We start from the raw sequence: 12,906 nt of genomic DNA, 5'->3' as shown, positions 1-12,906 counted from the left end.
TTCCAAGTAATCATCGCATGACCTGAGTATCGGAGTTTATTGCCTCGCGAATCAATTGCTGCAAAAATGGCGCACACTAGCGGCGAAGTCATATCAATTCACTTTTTTAGATATGACATCAACGGCTTGTTGCCTAAGTCTATGAAAACATCTATGACGCGCTTATGGAATGACCCTGATTATCGCCATGAGCGCCTTTACAGACTTGACTCTGGTCGTATTTTTCGGCTTCCATTCCGGTTAAGAAGAGACCAGGAAACATTACTACATAGATTGCGGCTGGGTGTTGCATATACACGACGATACCTTTGCAAGATTGGACAGGAGCGAAACCCTAACTGCAGTGTCTGTCACGCGTCAGAGACTACTCACCACATCCTGTGCATGTGCCCTCAATACGCGACCGATAGACAGTCACTTGAGTGCATCATAGATCGTCTGGACTCCCTACCCTTTTCGGACGGGAAGCTGTTGGGTGCTTGGGAACATGCAGACCACGCCCAACGGAGTTTAAAGTGCCTCTTAAGATTTATAAGCGAGACAGGTTTAGATGCTCGTCTTTAGCGCATGTGCAGTATAAATACTTTCGCGCGTGTCCTGTCCCCGCGTAGGACAGGGTGTACAGTGGCTCATTGTGCCATACCATAGTCACCTATCATCGTACGTTCCTCTTTCTTTACCCTTTACCCCTTACCCCGGCGAGGAGTAGCAGGCTAGAAACCCGCTTTCCAGGCCGACCTCTCCCCCTCCTTTTTCATTAAACATCTTCTTCCTCTGGTTCCCACAAGCGCGCTGCAAGCTATGCAAGGAGGGATAGCACTGCATTCCTCTGTATACGAAAAGTGGGCGCCTGAGAAAACGGCAACTTCGCTCTCCGCTTCTAAACTCTTTGCCGCACACACCTGTAAGATTTGACTGAGACGTTTATAGCAGTGTCTGCTATCCGTAGGATGTGTCTTCTTACGAAGCCCGTGGGTGCGTTCATGACCCCTTTAGGAAAAAAAAAAAAGCTTAAATCACTTATGAACAAAAATTCGGCAGATCCAACGCGTTGTTGGAATCGGTTTCATGCGAAGCAGCCAGCGAGTACTTCTATGCTGTATTTTATAGCTTTGAGCCAAGCTTTACAAGGTGGATCGACGTATTTTTGTAAGTGTAGTAGCTGTGTGCACATCGAGGGCTTACCAGGCACGTCGACAACACTGTCGTTTAAAGGGTAACTTATGGTGCGACGTAAGGCCAGCCCTCACGTTAGAGTACATACGTCAGCATTATCGAAACTAAGTGGACTTTATGGTGCAATAATGTGAATATGATATGTAACTTTCGTTAATGTATTCCTCCGGGGTCGAGCAATGCTTTAATATGGCTTGCTGAATCATAGGAATACAAATGCACTGTTTATTACATTGCTATAAAAGCGGAGCCAATACTGGAACCACAGGCGTTAATCTGATATAACGCCTGTATCGTAGGAGTACATATTTAGTGTTTGTTACTTTCTTGCAGAATTAGATAGCTGGCACCACAACCACAATTGACGTTGCACCGATGTACGCCAGCATAGGCTGTTTTTCCAAACCAGTCTATAGACCTGGATTGGCTCCGTGGTAGAATACCTGACTGCCGCGCAGAATGCTTGCGTTCGATTCCTGCTGGGATCCTAATATTTAATATTTCCATTCGTCGGGTCAACGCTGGCGATGTCAGTTTTTTTTAATGCTATCGCATTTAAATTACCAGTGTTTGTTCTCACTCTTCCTGGGAAAATATAAACTGTCGATCTCCTGTGGCGCATACCCGCTTACCGTATACGGGTATGTGCCACACGTGTCTGGAGGAAAGGGTTTGATGACGCACGCGACAAGATTTTCACGTTATTCGTATCATGACCTGACAGTCATATTCTTCAAATCCTCTTATCCTCCCATGCCGATTTTGGTCTACACCAAGTTAAGGCGGCGATCATGAGAGCACTCAGACGTAGATAGATAGATAGATAGATAGATAGATAGATAGATAGATAGATAGATAGATAGATAGATAGATAGATAGATAGATAGATAGATAGATAGATAGATAGATAGATAGATAGAAACGCTCAAAGCTAAGAAATGCTTTGCATTTAAAAAAAAAAAAAACGCATGAGCCGCACCTCGGTGAAAAGTAATCGGTAAAGAACGAGAAACACCGTTGAAGTGCATAAAAACCCCGATAACTCAAATGTGTTGTTGCTGAAAACTATACTGGGCACTTAAGCCGGAGGGCAAGTTTTTCTTATTGCGCAATTTTTGTGTGTGTGTGTGTTTGTCATGTTTTGCGTGAGTCCGGGTTAGAAAGTGCGCTAGATTTGTCTCACGATGAGAGTTGTGTGGTAAGCATTCAAGTTTTTGTAAAATTACTGCCGTCGATGCGACTTAGTGTAGATTTACTCTCCTGGCATGCTCATTCATGCAAAATTTATTCGTGTGTCTGTGTTTTTTTTTGCTCAGTTTTACCAGTTACCACGTGCTACACTTGCGGAAATTTGAGTGTTCGACTCTGGGAAATACTTCTCGTAGTGACGACGCATTGACTGTAAACAACAACGCGCACGGGGGAGGCTCTAAAGCGCAAGGATACAAAGTTAAACTGAATTTTGAAGCGGCCAATTGGAGTAATATGCCGGATTAATAAACAACATATATATGCTCCTAATGAGATGTTGGCGCTTCCAATGAAAAACCAATGAAAAACCGCGCAATCTAGTTGGCCAGCCACAAAATACATGCCCACTCACACGGACACGGAATAAGTTTTCACATAAAGCGACGCATAACGCGAGATCAGGTCACTTTATGTAGATACAAACAGCTGGCACTTCCTAGAGAATGCTATTCCCAATAACCTCCAAGGATATCACTCGCTTCAAGAATTTTTTTGGTGTCAGTGATGCCCACAATGATGCACACTGTTGTAAATATTCTTCGCATTGTCATTAACTATTATCATTGTGCTTTCTGCTTTGTTGTTTTCCCAATATACATGCCATTTGTGACGTAGCTGTGTACGTTTGTGTCGGCGTAGAGTAATCGACATTTTCATTCGCACCTGCAACTTTCATGTTTGTTATTTTTCTGTACCCCCCCACCTCACTGTAATGCCTGTATGGGCGCTGTGGGTAAGTAAATAAATAAATAAATAAATAAATAAATAAATAAATAAATAAATAAATAAATACGTGTTCGCCATGGACCTACAATCTTGCTGAGACTGAAGGTGCTGCGACACAGTGCCGTAAAAGCGGGCAGTAAGTGTTATCTTTCCACGCACAAGCGCAAAGAACCACAAGGACGGCGCAAGAGCAAGACACTATGCTCGTCGTGTTGTGGGCCTTCCAATAAAAGATGCTGTATATCTTCACCCGCGTGGCCGCCACCTCATTCTGGATTCTTAGCTCATGAAATTTTCTGCAGGAAGTGTTTTTGTGTACCCGGTACCCAGCCGCCGGCGGTAAACCAGTGTTTCAAAGGCTCTTATTGTATGCACTATTGACGGACTTCCGAATTCAAGTGAAAGGCTTACTGTACTAGCCGGTATCTCTCACGGCAGCATTAATCTTTAGAGATGTACAAGCTCACTGATACTGTTCGCATTCTTTCATGTCATAGTGCAACGTCAAATATTTCGGTGAACTGCGAAACACTCTTTCAGCTATATCCTTGAATTAGCCGGAAGGAGAAACTGCCATAATGAATCAATGTTTATCCACAAATATTTTGTAGTGTGGAACCGAACGCGACTGAATAATACACGTCAGGGCAAAACGCAACTGTCGATTTACCCGAAATATTCTTCGGCATAAAAAATTAGGGCAGCTTCGCAATGGTGATGCCAAGCCTGAATGAGCAGCGGAGCTGGGCGGCCTTAGCATACAAGCCAAGCCTAGCCTAGAGATAGCCAGTTAAGCCAAGATATAGCCACCTGAACATAGAGAGACGCAGTTAGGCCAGGGAATGTCATGTTGAGCCTAGGAAAGCCTAGTTGAGGCTTTCTCTTTCTGTCTGTCTATTTATTTCTCTCTCTTTTTCTCTCTTTCGCATTACGGCGTATGGCAGCGCACAATGGTTGAAGAGACGGACACGAAAATAAAAGGAAACAGAAGCGCTGAACTTTAACGTAATGATCAACCAACTAGCCCACAAGTACATTTTAGGCAAGTTTCTCCGCGTCTCTTTCTTTTTACTTCTTTCTTTCTTTCTCTCTTTCTTTCACTTTCTCTCTATCTTTTTTCACGTTCTGTCACCCATAGCAACGCAATCACATGGTTCACATAAATGCTTCTTGTGCTAACGTGCCTCGATAGCCGAGTGGTTACGACGATCGCCTTCGGACCGTGGGTGCCCGGGTTCGAACACCACCTCGTCAAAAAATTTTGTTTTATATATTTTTTAACACGAAAGTGTTTTATGCCGGGGTTCACAAAGACTTCAGGGACGTATTTCCGTCACAGATATGACGTTGATAGAATGGATGCTAACGAATAAGAAAAATAAAAAAAAACGATAAGAAAAAGTTCCACCGCCGGGAATCGAACTTACGACCTCACAGGTTCGCGACGAAAAGCGCCCGACGCTGTACAGAATAAGCTACTGAGGCAGCCGCTCGGTAGTCCAGAAACGTGCCTTATATCTCTCACACATTCTCTCTCGCACGGTGTTCTCTGTTGGCGGGGCTAGGCGGGGCGTTGTGGTGTCGCTTTCTGTGATCGGTCAAGTGAAGTAATGCGGTATGACACTTGCTAGCGCCGATAGGAAACGATTCGGCGACGACGCATTTAAAGCATGCCCGCCGAGATCTGCCGGCGCGCACTTTCAAAGGCCATGGTTAAAGCTTCTCGATGCCAGCAAAAAACATGGCCGTGCTAGCATCGGGCAGTCGCCCTAGACGCAGTGACGTTCTTTGCCTTTCGTTTCGTTTTAGCGTGTGACGGCTCGTTGTCGAAGTAGTATAGCTTCCGCATGCACCAACGGCGTTTCTCCGCCGCGACTGCTTCGAGTGCGATAGCACCGACTAAGAAAACTGCTGCAATAAGCGCTGCAGAAAGGCAACGATGCCGACGGGCGAATGGCGTGCCTTGGCGGAGCGAGATAGAGGCCAGCGGGACGTGGAACGCCTGCGCGCGTTCGCGGCTTAAGCTACGAACCTCTGCCTCCTGTGTTGCTGAAGCGCAGTGTGGTAGTGTATGCATGAGCACAGGCGTAGGTTAACCTATCGCTGGGAAGCACACACCTTGCCGTTTCTCTCCTTAACTGACGACTCTTTGAAGAAGTGCATATCGGGAGTACCAGTGTTTATTATGTGCTTGCTGACGTCATCTTTGCGCGGGATTCACGATACGTTGTGTCCAGGTGTACAGCTAAAACACGATTTCACGAAATTGATGGGAGCCGTGAATTACTTCATTAAATCGAATGAGGCATTTCCCAGTCACTTAATACGGTACATTCGATCACATGGTGCAGTGGCATCCGGAAAGCTACCATGGCATCATATTTGCGTAGCGTAGGTGCATTGCTAAGCGATTGCTAAGCGACGCACGTGGACGCCATCATTCGGCGAGGTTTTTCGGCGCACACCGAACGGCTTAACCTTCGGCTTGAACCGGCTGCATTTCAGTAGCAGTTGTACTCCAGAGCTGCTACCAGAGGTGCAGAATGTCAAGAAAATTTGGATATTAACTCTTCGGCTATGTAGCAGACCTAAACGCAGTGCACCCCCTTAACTCAATGGGCACTAAAACAGACATTTGAAAAGATGTGTCTAATTTCAAGAACATGCACTTAGTAACCTGAAGAAGGTACTCTCTTCTAATGACATACGCATTCAGTCGGATCTCACCTGCTGCGCTGAAACATCCAGGAATAAGGCACTGGCTTCACGCAACAGAGAAATCGCGAATACTGGCCGTAAATGCGCATGTTGTCACAGCCGAATACCGTCGCGACGTTACGAACTGAAGTAGCTCAAATGGTTCCATCTTATGAAATATCATTATTTGAAATTACTGCCGACTCAGTTGGGATCATGCATTGGGGGAAAGTTTGATGGATGGCTGAAAGGGCAGTGTCAGAAATGGTTGAACACTATATCCTGATCCTGACCTGGTAAGGTGGTCATCGTAAAGCTCATAAAATGAAAACGAAGATCATGCGTCTTTTATGCGTCGAATGGGCGTGCACAGACGCACGGAGTTAGACGCTTCTTCGTGCGTCTCCATTCGTAATCTATTGTTCGAGGTTGTCTAGTATGAAAAGGGAAAAAAACAATGTATTGTCAATTGCATTTACCTGCACGGCGTCTGGAGTGTGCAGCACTACAACCGGTGTCATCCCGAGGTAGGCTTTGAAGGTCGTTCCTCTGTACTGTCGACACACGTCGCAAATAAGCTGAAAGAACACTGCACACAAGAAAGAGATGGAAAGTTTCAGAAGCCATGGTTAACGGAGAAAAGAAAGGTTCACACACTGAGAAAATTTACTTCCGCATGCTGCATACTGAGGTAAGAGAAAGAGCTATCCATATGCCTGGTACACTCTAAGAAAAAAAAAGAGTCAAAAGAGGGTCACGGCCGCGTGACTCTCTTCGGAAGGTACAGGCAGAGAAAGAGAGTTCGCAATTCGACTGGAGTCACGGGACTCTCCTGAAGCGCGTTTCGATTGGCGGCGCCGCCGTATACGCCATACATATCGCGCGCTTGCCCTTTGGCGCCGTTGTGGCGCGTTGGCTCGACGACGGAGGCGAGGCAACGCGCCACAACGGCGCCGGGGTGGCGTGCCGCTTCTGTTTTCCTCTCTGTCTCCTCGTCTATTGGAATGCGTTGCGTGTTGGTTGTGTTGGTTGCGCGGGTTGTCTGTCTGTTCATGCGCGTCTTCGGTGGTGTTGGTGTTGACGCCGGCTCCGTGCACGAAGTGACTCCAGGGTTGCCAGGTTTGGCTACTTTGCGCCAACTTGGTTACTTTTTTAGGCCGGTGGCGGGAGAAAAATAGTCTTGGCTACTTGGCTCCTTTTTGGCTACTTTCTTGTCCCCTTGATTTGAAAAAAATTATCAATATCTGGTGATGTCGCAGCTGCTCGTGTTCGAGTATATGGTGCCAAAACATGGCAATCAGAGCGTACTTCCAGCTCCGAAAGTTGAATTTTGCCCTTTGATTGCGCAGATAATGAATTTTATTAAAAGGTATGGCGCAGTGGTCTAAGCGGGCAAAGGGTCAGTGGTGGCGATCATAGCATAAATATAACAAATTACACGTTTATAACCTGCCAGTCAAGCAGGCCTCTCGCGCACACACGAAAAAAAAAATGCTTTTGGATACCTGGCTTGGACTCAGCGAGAACTGTTGCATGGAGCCACATTTTACAGATCACCCATTGCTCAACGCGGCTTTTAACCACACTTGCAAATGAACAGGAATCGAAAGCGCTCCACATTCAGGGCCCTCTGTGGAATCTGATATCTGAAATTTCAAGTGAGCACTGAGAAACCAGGACACAAGATTCAAAGGCGGCAACACAAGCGCTCACTAACAACAGTTGTTAGTGAACGCTTGTGTTGCCGCCTCTGCCTCTTGTGTCTTTTTTTTAGTGCTCTCTTTAGAATGTCGTACCATCTCGCCCAAGAAACAATCCTTGTAGGATATCCGACGAACTGCTTGTATCATTTCCTAAGCTTGGGTAAGAACGGCGACTCTGTATTTGTCATCACGTATGAAATGTTTGCAAAAGTGGCTTCAATTTATGCTTAATGGAGTAACTGAGATTTCGTTCGCACTCATTATGCCGTAAACTTATTTTTATTGTCACATCTTCTAGTCACTTCAAGAAGAGTCATGCAAGACACATGGAGAGAGTCATTTTTTTAACAGCGCAAACACTACCTCATCATGCATGAAATGATTGCTAAAGTCAATAATTTATGCTGGAATCTCAGAAATTATGACTTTGAATTGTTCATGCAGCACACATTTACATTTTTACTGAAAGGCTTTTGTGTTTAGTCATTTAAATAAAAATGTGGAAGCGGTTTTCACACATGCATGGCTACTTTTGGCTACTTTTACTGCCCTTGGCTCAAATTGGCTACAATTTGGCTATTTTTTCCAATTTTCTGGCTATTTTTTGTCTTTTTGACCTGGCAACCCTCAGTGACACGGTGACGCTTGGAGGACGGAATATACCTGGAGCTGCGGACAGGAACAACGGGCGCCAGTTAACGGTGAGTGTACTGCTTTCGTAGGTACTAATTATACAGCTTTAGCTGGGCGTCTGCAGCAGCTCTGCGGAAGTTATCTGCCAGCCATTTCCAACAGCAGCCTGTGTCCGCAGGGCTGTTGCGGATGCCCAACTAAAGCTGTCAGTTAACGAGTTGCCACCGCTATGCGCGTTGCTGTGCAAGCTCCCTTATAGTGAGCAATGCAAACAATTATCAAGGGTCATTTTTTGCTGATCGCACGTTGTGTCTGCGCTACTGAATGTGCAAGATGTCGTTTTGAGATGCGCTTTAGTCTACTTCATAGCATTTCCATCGACCTTGAGTGTGTAGCGTGCTTTGGCGCGTGGGAACGGGAAAAAAAAAATGCCTGTGTACAGAACGCTCAGACGCACTATATATAATGGTTTTTGTTGGCTTAAAGACGGTAGTTTGAGGTGCAGATATAGTACGGTGCTTCCAGAACGTACGCGGTAGTGTATTCAAGTTGGACACGCTTCACCGTAAAGTGAAAAAGCTCTAGACTTTCGACGGCTCGCGTTGGGTGCGGCCGCGGCCGTGCACTCTTCCCTCGTTTATGTTTGCTGTTTTCGTGATTTGCATACACTGCGATGACATTGGGCGTTATTACAGAATCGAGTGAGTGTGCGTGATTGTGGGAGCAATGTGCGGTAATTCTAGAATATGACATGTCTGATCTCGACGTCAAAAAACTTGGTTCCTGACCATCACTGTTTGCATTTGTTGTTTTGTTGTTAGCCTTTATTATGTCTGTGTGAACCACTTATTGTGTAGGTTTTGCAAACCTTTACTGCAATTTCATTTTCTCATCATAATATCACGTTCTGCTTTTCAGATACCGTTTTTCATGGTGCTCACGCTGAACAGGAGCGACAACCTAGCAAGCCACAAGTCTGATGTCTCCAGCCGTCACCACTTCTTGATTTATTCTTAATCATAAGAATAAATATAGAAACATGATGCCAATTTCTGCTGTTTATTTAGCACCATATGACACTGTGCACATCACAGTCACACATATTAGTTCGCTATACTCATACAAGCATGTAAATGAGGAATACCTTAACTTCGTAATTGGAAATCACTGACCATCTTTTCGTGCTTTCTATATAACTTTTCTAGAAAATATGTGTTGTTTTGACGAGTTTTATTAAAATAATGCTAAAATTGAACTATTCTTTTTTTTTGCAGTCGCTGGGCAGAACGGCAAGTATTATTGGACTTGCTTAAAATGAATACTCCACTATTTTCAAGAGTAGTCGCGCAAAAGTAGAGCAAGGGTCAAACGAGTAGCTTAAAATACTTGTGGAGTCGCTTGACGCTTCGGTGTGGCTCACTTGACCCCCGTAGGAGCGTTACCGGCAAGAGTCGTCTGACTCCCTATAAGTGGTAACGTGATCCTCCGGATGATAGTCTTTCCACTCTTCCTAGAGGGTCAGGGGACTCTCCTAGAGCGAGCCGACCCTGACCCACCAAGGGAGTCACCGCGACTATTTAAAGAGAGTCCTACACGTGGCAAGTCAGAACTCTCCGAAAAGAGTCACGCATACTCTTTTTTTTTTTCTTAGAGTGTACTTGCTGCAGAATCTGTCAAAATGAGTTATACATCCCACAATTGTCTACCATTCTGCGATGTGGCAGCCAAGCAATACATTTTCATTGACCCGCGACCCCGTATTGTAGTGCTTCTGCGACAACACATCAATTTCTTTTTTACATTTCTGTATTTACACAGTAATCAGGCTAAATGAGAAATGATTCCTATCTTCCGAAAAACAGTGTTCACCACAATCTCTCATGAGCATTTTCCATGCGCTTCTGTTGCTTCTTTAGTCATCCCTGTACAAGTTCCATGGTGTTACTTCGCTACAGTTTTGACCGAGGTAGGGGAAAGGGTACGTTTGCAGCACATGTTGCCTGCACCAAATGGCAATGTGCAGAAAGACAGAGCAACGAACAGATCAAACGCGATGTCAGAATGAAAAGGAAAAAAAAAAAACTTGGTCATGTTCGTAAGATACAAGTAACCATAGGCGTACGCAGGGTTCCTCATAAAAGGGGGGGGGGCGAAGGTTCATCGCAGCGCCCCCGCTTCCCTACTAAGTCAATGTATAGGGCAAACATTGCGCCCCCTCTTTTAGGCGACGGAGGGGGAGCAACCGCCCCCCTCTGACCTCCGCCCCCCTCCCCCCCCCGTGGCGCACGTCTATGCTACTAACTGAATACACGCGCACGACCTCGTGGACTGTATTTCTTCGGTCACTTTTCATGATGACGAAGGGGTGGTGTATGCGATATTTACTGAGGGGAGAATGCTTCACGAGACGCGTATGCGGAATCTAGTGCAAGACAAGTACACAATCTAATACTACTATGAATTGAAGATGTGAGGCCAACATAAAATCTTGTCTTTCCAAAATTAAAATATCTTAGCTTTTGACTAATTACATATACGATTCAGTGGAGAAAGCTTCGGAAAAAATATAAGTTGTGGTACTTCTCTTTAAACTGACTAGATCTAGGGCGAGACGAAATACTACAGTGTCTCTCCAACTAAAACTTATAAGAAACGTGGTTTTGTATACAACATAACAATGCCACAGTTGAGCAGCGTTTTCTAGCTTTTGCAAAAATGCGTTGAAAAAGTAGTTATAGGTGTTTTAAAGCATTTGCCGCATGTTTCCATCTTGTGTATCTTTACCATCGAGGACACAACATTTTAAGCGTTTAGAACTCCGAAAACGTCCTAAGTGTTTTAAAACTCTGAAAATTCTACTGTGCCGCTGAAGAAGGGCAATTTTGTCTTGTTTGTCCTTGCAGTCAGATATAGTTCTCTTATACTTGTAACTGCAGTAGCGAGCGCAAAGGTGAGGGAAACGAAAGTTTGCCGAGAATCGATACCAGACAGCCACAGTTCGCGAACAAACTGGCGATGAGAGTCGTTGAAGAGGTACATTGAAACTACGAAATGTAGAAGATGACCTGAGCATACAGAAGTTAAGCACTACGCTGGAAGGAAATGGCCATAGATTGCGGCATTTGGTGAAGCACTGTCACGTTCTGAATGCGTGCTTCAAAAGTACGATTACGCAGTGCGCCACCGAAGGCACCTACGTGAGCCATTTGGCTCTGTATGACGCTCTGCGTCATTTATAGTATATGGAAGATGGGTATGCATCAGACGTTCCAAATCAAGTTGGAATAGAATCTGACCCTTAACCGAAGCGAAATCCATATTGCGAAACACAGGCTAGAAACTGTAATTCCGTGCTCCTTACCCTACTGTTACTGACAAATAAGCTAGAAAAACGTCTAGAAAAAATGAGGTGCCACAAAGGCAGCCCCAAGTAAAAAAATTCGGCAGACCCCACGTATCGTGGGAATCGATGTTATGCGAAGCACGCGCGGGAAGGTGACTGTGGCGTAATTTTTCACGTTGAGAAATGTGAGAATGGTATACGCACGCACATATGTTAAAGAATCGCATATGTGTTATATAACCAGTTGTTTGCAGTTGCATAACGATGCCAACAGCAACATGGGTGTTACGAACACCACATGCGGTAAGCTGACATGTAGTGCTTATATACTTCAATACTGGATAGCACGAATCCTAACAGGACAAAGAAGGAACAGGACACGCGTGACTCGCAACTAAGTTTATTGAGAAAAGTTTCTTTAGATATATACACAGCCGAGTGGCACGCGCAGGCGCACTGCACGTACGTTACAGTCACAATTGCGTTACATTTGTTATGCTTATACTTGTTCGTAATCACGAAGAACGTACGCACGCTTCACGAACCCGTGTGCATGTGTGGAAGGGGTTCTTGACAGTTCTTGAACAAGGTCATCATCACCGTGATCAGCTAGAACCAGAATCTGGACCAGATTTATCGCAACCTTTCGTGATCGCGGCTACGAGGGGCCTAAGTGTAGCACAGCTGGTGGAAATGGTGGATGCCTCTTACGAAGAAATGATATATGATGCTTCCTGTCCTGGACGTGCCGACGAGGTCTTGTGATGCCCTGTCCACATCCAAGCTGTCTTTCATGCAGTGTAAGAACCAGGTCTTGTTGGGTTTTGATAAATCGATGTTGAAGACACCGGTAATGATGAGGCCCTGGTACTCTCGGTATAGTTGTAGGAAGCATTGACCCCGGTTTTTGCGTAATCCACGTGGCCCACGTTGCGGAGCACATGGACGAGTGGATAGCAGTCGAGCATCTTCCAGGGGAGTTCTGTCTTCAGCTCCCTCACTTTCATTGCGTCCGCGACGCTGGTGTAGCGGTAACGGTGCTCGGCTGCTGACCCGAAGGTCGCGGGTTCGATACCGGCCGCGGCGGTCACATTTCGATGGAGGCGAAATGCGAGAGGCCCGTGTACTGTGCGATGTCAGTGCACGTTGAGGAATACCAGATGCTAAAAATTTCCGGAGCCCTTCAATACGGCGTCTCTCATAATCATATCGTGATTTTGGGACGTGAAACACCAATAATAATTATTATTATCGCTTTCCTTGCCTGTCAATGTATATGTTCGCGGTAACCGTTTTGATTGAGACTCTATCACCTCCGGCACATACCCGCGTAACATGAACTCTGATATTCGGGTATGTGCCACACGTGACTGAGAG

The 12,906-nt window shown here is 45.4% G+C and overlaps 1 protein-coding gene across 2 annotated transcripts in view; it reads right to left on the bottom strand.

Moving 5' to 3' along the window:
• LOC119394432 (cytochrome P450 4V2) overlaps positions 1 to 12,906 on the bottom strand; it is a 34,941-nt gene that overhangs the window by 15,163 nt on the left and 6,872 nt on the right. For both annotated transcript variants that reach the window (XM_037661746.2, XM_037661738.2), the window contains exon 2: positions 6,330 to 6,439. In XM_037661746.2, the coding sequence (XP_037517674.1) occupies positions 6,330 to 6,439 (110 nt within the window). The remainder of the gene's footprint in view (positions 1 to 6,329; positions 6,440 to 12,906) is intronic.

This window comes from Rhipicephalus sanguineus, chromosome 1, assembly GCF_013339695.2.
Source record: "Rhipicephalus sanguineus isolate Rsan-2018 chromosome 1, BIME_Rsan_1.4, whole genome shotgun sequence".
Lineage (NCBI taxonomy): Eukaryota > Metazoa > Arthropoda > Arachnida > Ixodida > Ixodidae > Rhipicephalus > Rhipicephalus sanguineus.
This window is presented reverse-complemented; position numbering and strand designations above follow the sequence as displayed.